Here is an 18437-nt window from a genome sequence, read left to right as displayed (position 1 = left end):
AGTAAATTCTTCTTACAGTTAGTCTTTTTAGTCGCTATGCATATGCAATTCCATTGCGAACAAAGAGAGACATTGAAGTTGCTCAGGCCATTGAAAGTATTCTCGAACAGGATTCATATACGAAAATTAAAATGGATTGCGGTAGGGAATTTGTTAATCCTCACGTTGCAAAAGTATTAATGAAATATAGTACACTGCTCTATCATAGTCATGGTCCTATAAAGGCTGCATTGGCCGAACGATTGATAAGAACTATTCAACTTTTAATTTCAAGAGATTGTACATTGAAATATACACCGGCTTTTATTCACGATTTAGATAAAATCATGTTGATTTATAATCAATGACATCATAGATCATTGTTCAACTTAACCCCAATGGAAGTTCATCATTCTGGTCATAATACAATTAACACCTTTCTTAAACAGTATTCCAATGAAACGATTGTCAAGAAGAAAAATAAATTCAATGTTGGTGATAGTTTTTGAATTAATAGAACAACTAATATTTTTGAAAAGGGGAATTACTTGTGATCCACCGAACTTTTTAAAGTGGCAAAAATCCTAGACACTAAACCCATAACTTATCGTTTGCGCGATACCAAAGATGAAGATTCTCGGCGGCTTTTATGACTATGAACTACAAAATGTTAAAAATACTAGTGAAATCTATCAAATTGAAAAGATATTAAAGACTCGTACTCGCAGGGGTAGGAAACAGTTACTTGTTCGGTGGCTAGGATACAACTCCGATTTTGATTCTTGGATCGGTGTTGAAGATATTGACAATGCCCAATAATTTCTATGTAACTTTTATGTCCAACGTTTCCAATCCTCTACAACGACTTAAATATGACAAGTGATTTTTGGACAAACTCTCCCCCGCCATGAAATTTGACGGTGCGTATGAAGTGGCTCTTGTCGACTGTATTCTCAAAAATACCTATGACATCCTTAGAAAGGATCGTGTATATGATATAAAAGTTATACCATTCGATTGGACACTTTTTGTCGACTATGAATGGGTTGAAGCACTTAAATCTAGCGAATATCCAAATGCCAAATTGAAATATATTGAATACGATAATATGACAGATTTGTGTCGTACAATCAATAGAAAAATTTCATATCGTAGGAATGGTACATTCCATTTTAATTATTCATTGGAACACGATAGGATTTACATTACCTCACCTGTTGACACTGAAATCATTATTCTCAATGATAATCTGAGAGACGTTCTTGGCTTTAAACAGAATATGATCAATGGGGAAAATGCTGGCACCGTTTACGGGATGGATCAAGTTATTTTCGCTGATTATGCACCTGGTTTCGGCTCGGACTTTTGCATATTTCTCTATGCATCCTTTGTGGAAACGTCGAGAGTCGGTAATTCAAATGTCCCCATCCTACGTGTTATTGAACGAAAAACAACTCATGAACTTGTTCATCACTATAATATAAAGCATCTTATGTATGTTCTTATAAACACTTCGTATCTGGAACTCTGTCAGGTAACACTAAGAAGTGAATTGGGTTATCCTCTAGCAATAACAAAAGGCTTAGCAGTGATTACATGTAATTTTCGATCCATTGTCAGTGACAGCACAATCACCTAAAATGAACAATAGAAGAATTCCATTTGTCTGTCCAGACATCGAGTGCTATGATGGTGCTTTGAGTCCACGTCAAATAGGCAATAGATTGTACTACTACAAGGGGCGTACTACAATGTCTGGCTATGGTCTTGGTAGCTGGTTTGCTAGGCTATTTCGTTCTGCACTGCCCCTTACCAGAAAATATCTTGTACCTGCTGCATCAAATTTTACTGTCTCAACACTACAGAACTGGGGGTCGGGCAAGAATTTCGAGGAGTGTTAAGGTAAACTCTAGATCTTCGGCAAGAGTCATTGGTTACCATCTCAATTATTAACAAAATGGAGAGAGACTAATAAGGGCGTATAAATGTCTTTTACTTATTAGCCTTACCCAAGGCAGTACGTAAAGGATATAAAGCAGAACTTTAAAAACGAAAGCAAAGTAGACCACTAAGCAGAAGAAGAAGAAGAAAAAGATTTTTAGATCAAAGAAGGATTTCTTCTCTTAAGACGACTTATCTCCCTCACATGGAAGCCTATCCATTAATCAGATACTCATTGAATCTATTCAATGCTGAAAATGTTGGAACAAATATTTGAACAAAACTAATGCGGCTTCATTGAATTAATTTAGTGATCCTAAGTGGATTATTCCTTTACTGCTTGATTTTGACGATAAGATATTACATTTGATCCATGCTTAGCCTGCTATAAAGCTGCAAGCAAAGACATGGCAGGTATTTGTTAATTTTGACTTAAACATCTAATCAGCAGTTGTACCAAACCAATTCTGCTCAAGTCATCCTCAGGGCTATCCTCCCCATAGTATAGTGCAGACGGTTTGATATCATCTATTTTCCCTTCTTGTTTTTAGTATTATTTTTGTGTTTTAAAGCTTTTTCCAATAGGCAATTATTAGAAGTCCTCCAAAAAAAAAGTCCCCCCGGATCTAAAATCAAATTCCAGTGCAAATGTCACAGTGAAAGATACCCATCCTGGCTGGTCAAGCACCCTATCTCAAAGTTCTAATGATAGCTCCAATTCGGAGAATAGGACAATGATAAGTGTAGGGGCTAATGTAACCATAAAAGATGATAATGGGTTTCAAGAGGTCCTCTCTAGAAGTTCTAAAAAAAAGGAAAAAAATCTCCCCAACCAAAAGCAGGTCCCCTCTCCCTGCCCAAGATTCTCCCGCCAAACACTTAGGAATTTACCTTAAAATTACTCCCACTACCCCCTTTGAAATAAAAATGATCTCTGCAATAAGAGTTGCAATTTTTAAATTGCTAAAATCAATGTTCTCTCTTAACATTAACCATGATGGATATCTGCTAATAGCTGTAGAAGATCAGAAATCAGCAGATACAATAATTAACCTTAAATCCCTTCTGAATACCCCAATTATTGCATCTTATTGGAACCCAAAACAATCACCAACAAAAATAGTAGTTTATAATGTTCTCCCAGAGATATCTACTCAGGAGTTAAAAGAAGCCCTCTCAGATAGGGCTGGAAACACAATCCCAGTTGAGGATGTTACCCAACTTGGAAAACCTAACTCTAATGGCCTAAAAACTAGTAGATCTTTCTTATTCACACTAAAAGATAAAATTGATATCCCAGAAAAATTATTCCTATTTGGGCAAATCGAACCACACAAGGAATACAAACCTAAGCCTATTCAGTGTCAGAAGTGTTTCAAACTGGGACACACGACAAACAAATGCAATGAAATTCTCCAAGAGTGTAGTAATTGTAAATCTTTCCATCCTGAAGAGCTGACAACTTGCAACAACACTCAGCCTACATGCATCAATTGCAAAGGCCCTTATGAATCTACAAATAAATCATTATGCCCTGCATACAAAGAAAAGAGCTCTAACACTCCAAATATCAACAGAGAAAGCCATCCCATATCCCTTTGCAGCAATGGAAGCAAATGCTGCCCAACAATAATAAAGCCTGTATTGAAAGCAACAAAAACCCCCAAGTCAAATGCCCCCAATGCATGAAGCACCCCATAGAAAACACCATCTTCTAAGCCCCCTAGCTCAAATCCCTCTCAGAAGGAATCACCAAGCCAACAAGCCTCCTTTTCCGGTGAGATGAGGCCAGCCTGGCCCTCCCTCCCAAGAAGAAACAAACCAGAAACACTACCAGGAATCAATCCCTTAACCAACAAACAGGATGCACTACCAAAAATGCAATCCCCAAATATATGCTTATTCATTCTAAACTGTAATGCAGTTCAGACCATGAACATACATCAACTACAGAAAACAAAAATTATTGCAGAATTGGCAAAAATCCACATCCCAGATGATATGCTCATTCAAGCAAAAAAAGATCTTGCTTTACTTTTAACAAAGCTGAACATTGATACACGGTCATATGAAGAATAAATCAACAACACAACATTTATCAATAATCCAGTGGAATGTAAGATCACTCACAGAAAATAAGCTAAATGAACTAATATCATTTATGAATAATAATTTCATTAATATTGCTTGCCTCCAGGAAACTCATTTAACCCAAAATCAACAAATTAAGTCTCTGGGATATACTTTTCTGAGAAAGGATAGATCTTCAGAGAGAAAAGGAGGTGGTGTAGCTTTATTAGTTAATAATAATATAAAATTTTGTGGCATCAATTTTCCAGATTTTGAAAATGATGTTGATGTAATTGGTACAAGTGTTTGGCTGAATAATTTAAAAACCTACATAATAAGCTTTTATAACCCTAATGGCCTAACTACAGATGCCAAGGATTTCTTTAATTATATAAATAATTCTAATATGTTAAAAAATATCATTATTTGTGGTGATTTCAATGCCCACAGCCTTTTGTGGGGGAATAAACCAGCAAATAAAGCTGGTAAATTTATTGAGCATATGACTTCAAATAAAAATGAATTAGCTGTTGCCACCCCTCCAAACCTGAATACATATTTCAACCCCAAAAGTGGCAAATTCTCCACAATTGACCTAAAAATTGTGTCTTTAAATTTTTTGAACAAAATTTACATAAATAAAATTGATAGTCTATGTACAGACCACTTTGCTATAGTTTGCTCCCTAAATGAACCTGCTGAAACTTCATTTCATACCTCCAAATATATCAACACTAAAGCAAATTGGTCTATTTTCCAAAATAAGCTAAATGATGAAATTACAAGTTTCACCCAAAGTTCATGCATTTCTAACACAACAGTTGACACACATGCTGAAGCGTTGACATCTTTACTAATAAATACAGCTAAACATGCTATCCCCAGGACAACACCTAAGAAAACATTCCCTAAACAAATTCCTTAAGCATGGTGGACAAATGAGTGCCTAAATAAATGGAGGATAAAAAAGGCAGCTAGGACAGAATTCATAAAAAAACCAACACCTACTACATATTTAAAAAAATTACAAGCATAATCTAATCTAAAAAGGACTATAATAGATTCTAAATATAAATAATGGAATAATTTTGCAAATAATCTCTCCAGAGAAACGCATGAGCCAATTATACATAAAGTCATAAGCCACATATGTGGGAAAAAGACTTATCCCAACCCACTCCTGTATGAGCTTATACATAATAATACCCATTATGAAAATGATAATGAAAAGGCTAACCTATTTGCAACTCTTTTGGTTAATAAGCTAACATCAAATAATCAAAGCAAACTGTCCACAATTCCTATGAACTCTAGTTACCATCCACGCCCAGGATCCGAGTACATAACTAATCCATTTTCAATCCAGGAATTGAATAATGCAATACATCATATTAGGTCCAAAACTAGCAGCAGCTATGACAATATACACCCTACATAGATAAAGAATCTCACACCTTCATACAAACAAGAACTGCTAAATTGTTATAATTACGCTTGGGCATCTTCTAGGTTCCTCAATATATGGAAATGTTCGTCCCTCCTACCAATCCTAAAGAAAAATAAACCAAAAGATAACCCTGAGTCTTATAGGCCCATAATGATTTCACTTGGGATGGGGAAAATAATGGAGAAAAGGATTTATCACAGACTCCTCTGGTTTGTTGAGAAAAATAACATGATCCCACACACTCAAACTGGATTCAGGAAATACCACTCCTCAACAGATGCTTTCATTTTGCTAACAAATGCAATAAATGAATCTTTTTCAAAAAATAATATCCTAGTGGCAGCTTTCCTAGATTTTGAAGGAGCATATGATAATGTGAACCACCAAATCCTTTTAAATAAACTTGCAAACCTTGGAGTACCTCCTAAGCTAGTATCCTTTATTAAATCCTTCATAGAAGTGCGAAGTTTCATTGTTTGTGTTGGTTCAGCCTCTTCACCCCAAAAGACAATAAACAAAGGCCTACCTCAGGGAGCAGTCCTCAGTTGCCTCCTATTTTCCCTATATCTCTTGGACATGAAACTAACCCACACAAATCTACAATATGCTGATGATCTGGTGCTATGGTCATCTGGCAACACCTTTCAGATAGCACAGTCAAATCTGCAAAAGTCACTTTTCCAGTTTGAAAAATTCTCTCAACATTCAGATTTACCCATTGCACCTAACAAGTCAAAAATAATCTAATTTCACCGAAAGCAAAACCATGTTAATGCAAAACTAACTTTAAATAAAACAACTATTCCAGAAGATAATCATACTAATTACCTAGGTCTCATGCTTGACCAAAAACTTAATTTCCACCTCCACATTTCAAACACAATAAAAAATTGTTATAGAAAAGCAAATATACTAAAAAGACTTCTTTCCACACCCTGGGGTTGTAAAGAGAAAACCTTACTCCAGTTTTATAAATCACATTTAAGACCTCATATTGACTATGGGTTCATTGTCTATGGTGCATGTGCAAAGACTCAGATGCAAAAAATTGAAACCACATAAAATGATATAATACGTCTCATATTTGGTCTTAGGAAACCCACAAGCACCAAGTTTCTTCTTATGGAAAGAGGATTAACAACAATAAGAGAGAGACGTAGCTTTCTATTGATAAAACATCTTAAAAAAATTGAATCATATAGATCACACACATTACATAATTGTTTAAGAAATCAAGCCATTTATAGAGTTATTGCAGATGAGTATGCCAATATTCTAAAAGAAGTTCCCTGTACCAGAAAAGTCTATTGCACCTACTTTCCCCCAATCCCCTCCATGGAATTGGTCATTTCCCATAATAAATACTAAATTTTCAAAATGGAATAAAGATTTATCCCAAATTGCTTTTGTCCAGAAAAAATTTGCAGAAGTTAATAAAATTACCTATAAAAATCACCTCCAAATATTCGTTGATGGGTCAAAAATGAATGAGAAGGTTGCAAGTGGTGTTTTCCTTCCTCACCTGAAAATTGCAATGGGCGAGAGATTATTTAATAATTTATCCATAATTTCAGCTGAGTTAAATGCCATAATCATGGCATTAGAACACCTTAAGCAAAACCAATCTTTGATTGAAAATTTGAATAATATTATCATCTATTCCGACTCTTTATCAAGCCTTGAGTTGCTGGCCTCAGCTCCACAATATAAGTTGGACATTGACGCTTATCATTGTCACAGTATTATTGATAATCTTGCTTCAAGTGGCATAAAAACTTACTTTCAGTACATTCCTAGCCACTCTGGAATAAGTGGTAATCCTCAGGTTGATGAAATAGCAAAAAATGCTATAAATATTGACCAGCCAAGTGGGAGACCAATCCCAATTAGAGACATTTACCGATGGAGGCTATCGGATATTAATTTTAATAAGATTAATCCTATCCTTTCCCCCTTTCCCAATAATTATCTTTCTAAAATTTATCATAGAATTCGTTCTGGAACAAATGGACTAAATTTCCTTGCATTCTCATATAAGAGCTCTAATTCAAGTGGTTCAATTCCCCTGTCCCCTCTTTGCAGGCATTGTAACATGAATAATGAAACAATTGACCATTGTCTATTTGAATGTAATATGCTGACGTCTGCACAACATACCTTGCTTTCTAAACTGTTAAAATACTTTAAACACCACAAAATTCCACTATCAGCCAAGAGCCTAGCCAACTATACCTGCACACAGAGCATAGAAATCGACATCTATCATCTTATATTTGAACTCCTTGAGTTGAAAGATCTTCTGAAAGATATCTGAATATATATAATAAATATGAGGCAATCAAGCCAGTAGCTCTGTAGCCCACAGAGTGAATCAAAAGGAAAAGGGCTAAATAGTTTTACTGAAAAGCCCGCTTGCTGTTAAATAGAAGAAGAAGAAGAAGGATTTCTTCTCTTAAGATGACTTATCTCCCCCACAAGGAATCATATCCATCAATTAGTTCCTCATTGAATCTATTCAATGCTGATAATGTTGATGTCAGTGTCAAATATGGCTACTATGAAGAATTTCATCCCCAACAACCCTTCTCAGAAAATATACAGTTTAAGATATTGTCCAATGAAGACTATTTCAAGGATTTGTCACCAACATGTATTGATTTAAATGTTGCGGTGAAGAAAAAGTCAGATAATACAGCTCCAAATGCTGGTAATGGTCTCTCCTACGAGAACTGTATTCTACACAACCTGTTCAAACAAATTAATATATTTATTAATGGAAGATTGGTGAACACTAGCAATAATTTATCAAACTATGCAAGTTAAATACAATTTATGAAGATAACACCAAAAGCGTACAAGGAATTGATATGGAAATAACTGGGCAAGAAACATTATTCAGGTGTTTATACTGATGCTGATTTGACTACAGCGATGACCTAGAAGAATCATCTGGCTTGACAATTAGATAATGGGATCTGCAATGTATTCTAAATGCTCCCCCCAATGTCGAAATTTACATGAAGTTATAGCTGGCCCCATTGAATTTTATTTTGAGACAAACAGCTCCAGCAGCACCCGATGCGAATGTCATTATCACATCGGCAATTCTCCACGTCCGAAAACCACAGGTTATGAGCTCTGCTGCATTGGCAGTGGAAAAGCTAAGAGCCAATGGCAACAACATTAAACTTCTTGTCCCCCATACGATCACCAATCAACGTCACATTGCCACCGGCTCTCGTAAACGGCTCTCGTAGCGATTCATCATTTTTCAATGGAGAAATCCCATCAAAATTGGCTTTGGCCTTTGTGAAGAGTGGCAGTGCCTTTGGATCCTGGACTGAATCCCCCATGATTTTAATTTTTTCGGTATATTTAGCCTTGTGTGCAAAGTGAATGGTATTCCACTGAACACTCTATCATATGACAAAAAATCCTATAGAACTCTGTACGAGTTGACCATGCAATCCCTAGATCATGCCTCTCAACTATTTGAAAATGGAATAACCGATTCAATGTTTTCAAAAAATCATGGGGTAATTGTTTTGGACTTGTCGAGGATATGAGCATAGTACGAACAGGGAATGTACGTTTAGAGTGTACATTTGCCGATGCTTTGACTGAGAGTATCACGCTAATATCACTGAGTCAATTTGAAACGTATTGGGAAATAACACCCGATGGCAGTGTTCTACTAGACCTAGCACCATGAACACAAACCAAATAATCAACGTATTTAGTTTGAATCTGGGCATGTCCCAATATAGTTCCTTTTGCATATTATTGAACTTCATTGAACATATTTTAAGTCTTAACAATCCCTTAATCATTGATAATAGAAGTCCATTGACTTTGAAGGCTGGGCATTGGCTATGCATCTTTCAAACAGCAAAAAATATTGAATTTTTTTAATCCTATTGGCCTATTATATAAATTATACATTCCATACATGGGCCACTTTATTGAAAGCAGTGAGAAAACCACTATTCGAAATCAATGAAGAATGCACAATTTAACAACTAAGAAAAGTGATTGTCAGACTCTACTATTTTTCTTGTTAAGATGCCGTGGCTATAGCTTCATGCATTTTATCGACATGTGCGTTTACGTACTTTGATTGAACGACTTTCTAGTCGAAAATATACTTACAAGCGTATTTAATATTGATTTTAGTGCCCTACGAATAAAATGTTCTAAAAATGTATGTGAAATTGTTTGTTAATAATAATAAAAATTTATATACATGATAAAACGATTTTTCTACTCTTTAGATTTCATCTTCTACTAGGTATAGGTATTTGTCGACAACAACTAGTACAGGTAGATTATCTGAATTCACAGTGTACTGATCCTAATGTACTGCAATTTCAAGCTCACATTTTCTACAGTAGAGTGTAACTTCACTCTTGTCATATCTCTTTGTATAGTCAATGATACTATTCTCATTCATTCTATATAATTCACATGTTTCAATTTGCATATTTGAAGCAATTTCACAAACAGTGTCCTCAAGTGTCGAAACACAATCTGTCACAGCAAAATAAAAATCAGTGGGATTATAATCATAACACCCATTGTCTTGACAACTATGACTTATAAACCATTTTCTTTTGTTGTTCAAAAAGTTAAATCGCTGACCCGGCTCCTCCTCCCAGAACAATCTAAAACCACGACGATACCAATCTCGTAGCAATAAACTAAAATCACGGTTAGGATTCTTTCCAATCATACCGGGATATGTATTCTCCCACTGATTACATTTATCATAATGGCAATTGGAGCATAGGTGCCCTCTAGGATGAGGGTCACACATCTCTTCAAGGCAGGAATTACAATCTTTAATTTGTACTGCATATCCTTTATGTGATTTAGGCAGGTTGTATAATCCACACTTTTCATCTTACTTCTCAATCATTGTGCAATTCTCACACGATGATAAGCTGCCCAGTGAGTACATACATAGCGGCTGTATGGAACATTTTTTCATGTGTTGACGCTCTCACTGCCACAATGAAACTGAGCTAGCAACAACAAAAAATTGTCGGAGATAGAGAGAGAGGAGTAAATCATTCTTGAATGCCATCTTTCTCATGAAAAAAGTCCTAAATTTCTAAACTAATGTTTAAAAGCATATACAAAATATCATTTTGCCATGTCGTGATCAATATATCAATAAATTGTTTAACTGTATTTGTACCACGACGTAGAAGCTTCATACAATAGTCTAAGATGGTGAATCAGTTTTCATTATATCGACAAGCATTCCCCGAAAAAATATCGTCCTTTGAATAGACAGCTCTAGAAAATCGTCATCTAGAATCAAACGTTTTTCCATAAGCACTAGATTCCTCATGATTCGCTCTTTCTCAAATCTATCCATTTTTTTAGTCCTAACACTCTCACAACCAACTACAGACTAACCAGAATTTTTTTACTCTAAAAAATATACGCTAGTCTACTATAGAAAGAAAAATATCTTTGATTTAGGAACAATTTTATTGAACATAATTACAATAATACTATTCAATGACACATTTTGTTCTAATCAATATATTTTGATAGGATATCTAATGCTGTCCAAAGTATACTTGTATGCACAACATTTACTTTTCCAGAAAAACATAGTTGCGCATCCTGCTTAAATTTGCTTAATGATATCACGTATCTAGCATACATATCGTCCCATTCAAGGCATAGTCTACAGCCTCCGGTTATATTCAGAGCCACATTGGGTACTCGTATGTCGTTGCTACTGATACTACCGGGTAAATCATTAATCTCCAATAATGTAAATGCACCACTCATTTTTCTCTACAAATGCCCTGTCAACTATACTATTCTCCTTAAATTCAAGTCTCCTACTAATATGCATTGTAATGAAAACCATTCCTTTTATTCAAATCCCAACCACAAATCTAGTTATCATATATCTTCACGCAAAGTATAAGGCCATGTGAGGGGGGGGGTACTCACTCTCTTTGAAAAGGTGTATACGTCCCATAGAAGTATTACCTATATGCATGGGGATACTCACTCTCTTTGAAAAGGTGTAGAGGTCCCGTAGAAGTATTACCTATATGCATGGGGATACTCACTCTCTTGGAAAAGGTGTATACGTCCCGTAGAAATGTTTACCTATACGTCTTGTAGAATCCAGATGATGCATTCTACTTATATAATAGACAAGTACCAATTTGTTTGATCAATAATAAAACAAATATAATGGTAATAACAACACTTTCCTTGGCTTAACCCCCCCCCCCCCCCGAAAAAAAGAAGATTCTATATTTGTTATTCTTTTTTAGGTAAGCTGCTGAGTGTGAACTTTTTTGCCTTTCATTAAAGGTCCGCGTTTTTAATTGCTCACTGCTGTTACTAGTCAGCTTTATACCTGGGATTTTCCCTTGGGAGTTTCAATTATAGAAGAGGTCTTGTTTAGCTGTTAAATATCAGGAAAGTGTATATAAATGTAATTTTTTACGTTTGATGCAGAAGGGGGATACCCCCCCCTTTCTTGGGCTTGATTTTGCCTCTAGCTTTTGAATTCCAGAATTATAAAATTGCACAGAAAAGACTAATGGTAACATTCTGACAAAAGTTTGACTTGTGTTGGTGCTTTTTTTTTGTTCTTTACAGGCTACTTAACCAAACCAGTAAGTATAAAAATTTCCGGCTATTTTTTCACCAGATTTCGTTCTATCAAAATCTAATCCAACAATGAATCTTCTTTTCGTGTTTTCTCAGCTGTTTCATGTAAAATGTCAAAGTTACCCATGAACAGTTTATGTAACGTATTGTGTCACGAACTTATTGCCATCTCCACAAAAAATAAATAAAAACGAAATGGTTGCTAAAAAAAATATCTCAGCACAAGTATTAGCAGAAATAACACAATTCTTATAGTGGAGGAAAGATACGGAAAAAAATGGTCAAACATCGGGGAAATTGCAACAGAATTTTTTTTTACACCAAAATGTTCAGAAAAATAAGCTTAATACGGGAAACAATGGTCAAACCTCGGGGAAATTGTAACATAATTTTTTTTTACACCAAAATGTTCAGAAAAATCAGCTTAATCACACAAAAAAAAATCCCCCCGAATCCTCCTGCACAAGTATCCCAAATTTGCCCTTTAAGGGGGAAAATGAGGGGGGAAATCGATTTTTCTGGTTATAAATATTTTGGAGTTTGAATAGTTGTTTCCTATTAAATCAAGCATGCTGAATCCAAATATGAATTCAGATTTTAGTTTTTCAGTACCCTAATGCCCATTTCTACCCATAAAGGCCGGAGGATGGCGGGGTAAAACTTAAATTTATGAGGCTGCTGGATTATTTGGCCGTTTCCTATGAAATCAATGGCGGCGAATTCCAAAATGAAGTTAAAAACTTGATTTTACGTGGCCAAGTACCCCATCTTACCAAAAACGGCTGTGAAAGTTGACCAACATGAACTAGTTATTTTAATTTCGTCCAGATTCTGTTCGTCAAGCTGAAAGTGTGCCGCAACTTAAAACCCGTATTAAAAATCATTTCTTTTCAGGAATTTGGTAGTGTTAATGGTTCGAGAGTAGGCTTTTTTTTTTTTTTTGTAGATATTTTATTTTTATTTTATTTTTTATATTTTGTGCCATTATATATTTATCATTATTTTCTGTTATTATTTTTGTTTTCCCCTTTTTTCATTTTAATTGGTTTGATGATTTGGCATGCATGATATCCAACCGGTCGCGTTTTAAAGCATCTTGTTTGTTTATTTCGACTTTTTTTCACATTGATTTTTTTTTTTGTTTATAAAAATGTATGAACCTGAAACCTGAAAAATCACTTATCAGTTGATTCACCATTTCCAATCAAGCTAGGAATGGCACCTTAGAATACGAGTCTCGAACAGTTTAATTTCAAACCAGTATTCCAGAATCCCCTCCCACTCCCCCTCAGTTTTCGGTTTCCATTTCTTAGTGTCATTCTTCATAGTCAGTGGAGACACCTACCATAGTCCTTGATAGAAGACTGGCGTGTTCGAGGCTATATACAATGTTTGTGCCGTTTTTTTTACTTCCGCAAAAAAAAGACAAAAGAATAAACTGGGATCTGCGATTTTTAATTGACACACTGCACAATCTCGGCTTCTGCTCTTCGTACTTAGAGGTAAAAAGATTTGAGAGATGTGGAGCAGTATATCAAACGTTGAGTCCAAAGAGAAAGCACATTTTTTTCAGTATGTAGGAGACAGCGTCAATTATGATATTGCTACTATCGACGGCCTGAATACCTTTCATGGAATGGGTCTTATTGAAGTGTCTACACCTGAGTTTCCGGCAACGGAGCTTTCAGTGCCAAGAAAAGAAGTAAGTGGAGATGAGATGAAGTCAATCGGCACCGTGCCATTCTACACTTACCAAAAACCCGCCAAGTCGCAACCAAGGACTTTTGTTTGCTTGACAAAAAATGGTGACACTTATGGCAATGAATGGAGGTTGAAACGCTCTGGCGCATCTTTGGCTTTTTCAAAAGCTCATACATGAGCTGGTCGGCCTTTATATGGTCAATACACCAAAAGCTACCTCATCCGGGAAAATCGAATATTCGTTTTTTGCCAAGGATTAACCACAACCCAAGCGTTATCTCCTGTGTTTATTTTACACTTATGCATGCTAACGAGCGCGCATTTAGCTGGAAAAAACTCTAGTCATTGCCTTTGACCAACCACTTTACTCGAAGGCAAGGTGTATCGTCGATGCAGAGCCTGCCACAAGTGCTTTAAGAAATGCTATTGTTGTCCTGGGTGGATTTCACACACGTATGAGTTTCCTAGGGGCCATTGGCTTCCTTATGGCTGACTCAGGACTTTATGGCTGACTCGGGAAATCCTAAGTCAAGTATATGCGCCTAACACTGGGCGTAGTATGTTACAAGGCAAAGCTGACTCTCGTGAAGTGAGAGGCAATGGTCTGAAGGAGGTAGCCCTTTATGCGAACCTTTTATCATCAGAACTGGGTAACAGAGCGTTTGACGGCAATGACATGCTACCTGAGCAAAACGGCGTACGAGTCTCTCCTTGAAGGAGATGACATCGACAAATTGCAGGTGTTGGAAGCAGCAGAGCTTATCTATGAAATAGTTCAAAGTGCAAAAGAACGATTATCCGAGTCCAGAACTGCCCGTCTTTGGTTTCAGTATATGGATCTACTTGGAATCCTGAGAAAGAACCTGAGAGGTGAAAGAAGTGGCAACCTTGAGCTTGATCTACAGTCGTTGTTGGAATTGCTTCCTTACTTCGCTGCTTCCGGCCACAATCTTTACACGAAATCTACCTGGCTGTTTGTGCAGTCGATGTTTCAGTTGAGGAAAGACAATTCAGGGCAGTACAAAACGTTCAGGAATACCTGTTCATTCGAAGAACAGACAACTACTGGGCAGCACTTTCTCCTGATTTGGTGATTGAACAGACGTTAATGAGAAGTATGAAAACGAGTGGAGGTCTGACGAGAGATAGAGGTATGACTGAATTACAGCAGACAATTTGGACATCTGCTATGCCTACTTTGGTTCTAGTTAACGAACGCATGCAGAAACTGACTGGCCTCGCGGAGTTGACTATTGAAAATCACGCAGAAGTGATATCTTCGAGGAGAGCTAGAGACATGGCGGACATCGAAAAGATAGTTCAACACATTGAGCCCCTAGAACCCTTCTGGCACGATTCACAGCTGTTGAACGTGGTTACTGGTGTCCGCGCTTCATAATCTGTGAACGTAGACGATGCCAAATCTGGGAGAAACGATTTTAAAGGATATGGAAGCGAAAGACATTGACAAATATGTTTTCAGGAGAAAGGAGAAAGCTGTAAATATGGCTGAGGAGTCTCTGTGGTGAAAAAATAGCGAGAGGGTAATGGTCAACCCTGCTCTAATCTTTCAACGTCCGGCTGCAATAGCTAGCAATAGCGGTTCTGACTTGAATGAGGTTCTGTCGTTCAAGCTCTTTACTTTTCCACCATCGCTCTTTAGTTCGTTCGAGGTGATAAGAACAGCCGACAAAGCCTCTCTAACAAATGCACTGATGAAAACTGAGGGACTTAAGAGTCGAGTGACATTGCCATCCTCCCAGAGAGTTTTGGACAGTGGCTGGCTAGTCCATAAAATCCCGTGGACTGCCGTATCCACATATTCTGAGGTGGCAGGATCTTACGTTGATTATGTCACAAGACATTTCGGCCAGGCAGCGGTAGTTTTTTACTCTTACACTGATATAACGACAACGAAAAATTGGACACAGCTGAAGAGAACCAAAGGTCTGTCGTGTGCAACGGTTAAATTCTCTCCTAACATGAAGATCGTCAAAAGTAAGGAGGAATTTCTGAGAAATCCCAAAAATAAACAACGTTTCATCGACCTACTTACTGAGAGGCTGGTGAACTCCGGATGCAAAGTTCTACATGTTCAAGATGATGCCGATGTCTTAGTTGTAAAAACTTCAGTCAGTTGGGCTGAAACTTCATGGACCACTTTTATTGGGAATGATACCGACATATTAATCCTTCTGCTGTACCATGCCAAGCTTGATGCATGTGATATCTTTATACAGACAGACACACATGGAAATAATGGATGAGTGTACGACATAAAAAGGATCAAGAACAAACTAGGAACCGAAGCAGCAGAAAATCTACTCGTTTGCCAAGCAATGTCTCGCTGCGATTCAACATTTAGACTTCACGGCGTAGGGAAACCAGCAGTGGTTTCTTGAGCGTCTTTCAGCAGTGGTTATCACTTAAGGATGGGATTTTTAAGGATACTTGCAAGATCTTCATGACACCTAGATCCAACCACCAGAAGATTGTCGAAGCTGGAGAGAAAGCTTTGCTCCGCATATGCAAAGGGAAAAGCAATGAGAAGATCCTGAAGGATGTCCGGGTGCGAGCATTCACAGTGCGGTTTGCAAGTGCAAATGCTTTTGTTCGGGCAGAGCGGCTTCCACCGACTTTGGCTGTCGCAAAGTATCCCTTTCGCAGGTGCTTTTTTCCAATAATAAAGTGGCAAGATACGTCAAACTCGCTAAAGCCCGAATAGTGGGGTTGACGCCTCTCTTCGTCACGGACTATGTATCTTCCCATTATGACAGATGCTTCACCAGCACCGGAGAGCTTACTGAAGATGGTGCGGTGCCAGTGCACCAGCGGGTGTTAGTCGCTCAGATGCAGCTGCCGTCGGAACGGTTTGCTCTGCAGCTTTGCCTGAGGGGAATGTAAAGGGGCGTTATGCACTAACGCTGCAGCAAGACAGGATGAGGACGAAAACGAAGACGAGCAGGAAGAAGAATTTGCTTTAGGTTGTGCTTTAAAATCGAAATGTTCTTGTGATTAATTTCTAAACGTTTTTCTTTTATAACTGATTGACCTGATGTTTTGATCTCGATTAAAGAAGTGGTTTTTCAAGATATTATACTTAGCAAGTCCTCATATTACAGGCCCCTTAAAGGTGGAAATGAGGTAAATAGTAAAAAAAACTACTTTTTGACCTCATTTTTGGCAATTACTTACTTACTTAGGTCCCGGCCATCCTCGTGGGACGTTTTGGGGCCACTCCTCTTGCTAGCTCATGCGTAAGGGCTCGGTACATTGCTCTATCTGGTGCGATACGTGATAACGAGGCTATCCTGACGTTGTCGAAGTGGAAGTTTTCCATCCATCGTTTTCGTGGTCTGCCTCGTGGGCGAAGGCCATGGAGGGATCCTTCAAGGGTGATTTTCGGAAGGCGGCTCGGCTCCATTCGTTTGACGTGGCCGAACCAGCGCAGTTGCTGCTGGCAATACGGTTTTGGCAATACGGTACTTTATTTGATATAAAATTATCCTTTAGCCGCAGGAATCCGGCAAATAATGATCGGCGTACTTTACCCCCCCCCCCCCGTGTTTTTTGAAGGTGAAAATTGATACTGGGGTACGGAAAACGTGATTTCTGACGTCGGATTCGGATTCTTCATGCTTGATTTGATAGAAAACGACCACTTAAACCCAAAAATACGTCCAAATAGAAATTCTGATTTCCCCCCTTATTTTCCCCCTTCAAAGGGGATTCGGGTAATTGTGCATGGCGGATTCGGGGGGATTTTTTTTTTGTGTGATTAAGCTGATTTTTCTGAACATTTTGGTGTGAAAAAAAATTCTGTTGCAATTTCCCCGAGGTCAAACCGTATTTTTCCTCCACTATATTTGAAGATTGTACGGAAGGAAATATTGATACATTTTTATGATTTATGCAGCTTTCCAAAGTAAAAGTTAGTTAATTTATTAGTAACCCCACCGTATTTTGGGCACAACCACTTATTATAATGAGAAGTGCCAACCATAAATATACCTATAACGGCTGATAAGTCTAATAACCACAGTGATGCCTGTTATTTTTTTCATATCGCTTTATCCCGTGTCTTTTTAGGATGCAGGATCTCTACAAATTGGATTCCTTCTTGGATCTTGTGGTGTTGAGGTTGCTCTCACTACCGACGCCTGTCTTAAAGGTATACCTAGGACATCAACCGGTGAAATTGTGGCATTTAAAGGGTGGCCAAAACTTTCATGGTTTGCTACCGATCATCTAATAAAACAACCTAAGGACTGGCAGCCCCCGGTGAAACTGAGTGATTCTGACCATTCCCCCGCTTATATTGAAGTAAGTAGGATATACTTTTGTAAAATGTGCTACAGAAAAGCAGAAAGTTTACTTGAAAAAATATTGTGACCCAAAATGTATTCGGCCTTCTTATTTGCTTTAAATTTCGTTCCAAAGAACCTAAGGTTTTGATTATTTTACTAGCTTAAAATATAATACAGCAGCAATAGGTGGATACAACAATGGGTAAAATAGGTGAAGTAATTGGACTAACCGTTCTTTGACGTCACAAAAATGAACCAATTGAATTAAAACGCTTTGTAACGGAAGTGTAGGACAGTAATATCTCTTTTTCTCTTTGGACGCACTTATTATTTTAATCTTATGA

The 18437-nt window shown here is 37.3% G+C and overlaps 1 protein-coding gene across 3 annotated transcripts in view; it reads left to right on the top strand.

Annotated features, from left to right (window-relative positions):
- Window positions 1-18437, top strand: part of DIP2 (disco-interacting protein 2) — a 298193-nt gene that overhangs the window by 167864 nt on the left and 111892 nt on the right. For all 3 annotated transcript variants that reach the window (XM_089099548.1, XM_089099547.1, XM_089099546.1), the window contains one exon: window positions 17876-18109. In XM_089099548.1, the coding sequence (XP_088955674.1) occupies window positions 17876-18109 (234 nt within the window). The remainder of the gene's footprint in view (window positions 1-17875; window positions 18110-18437) is intronic.

Source organism: Artemia sp. Qi Xiang Cuo, chromosome 13 (assembly GCF_049724085.1).
Source record: "Artemia sp. Qi Xiang Cuo chromosome 13, ASM4972408v1, whole genome shotgun sequence".
NCBI lineage: Eukaryota > Metazoa > Arthropoda > Branchiopoda > Anostraca > Artemiidae > Artemia > Artemia sp. Qi Xiang Cuo.
Note: the sequence above shows the minus strand (reverse complement) of the source record. Positions and strands in the feature narration are given on the sequence as shown.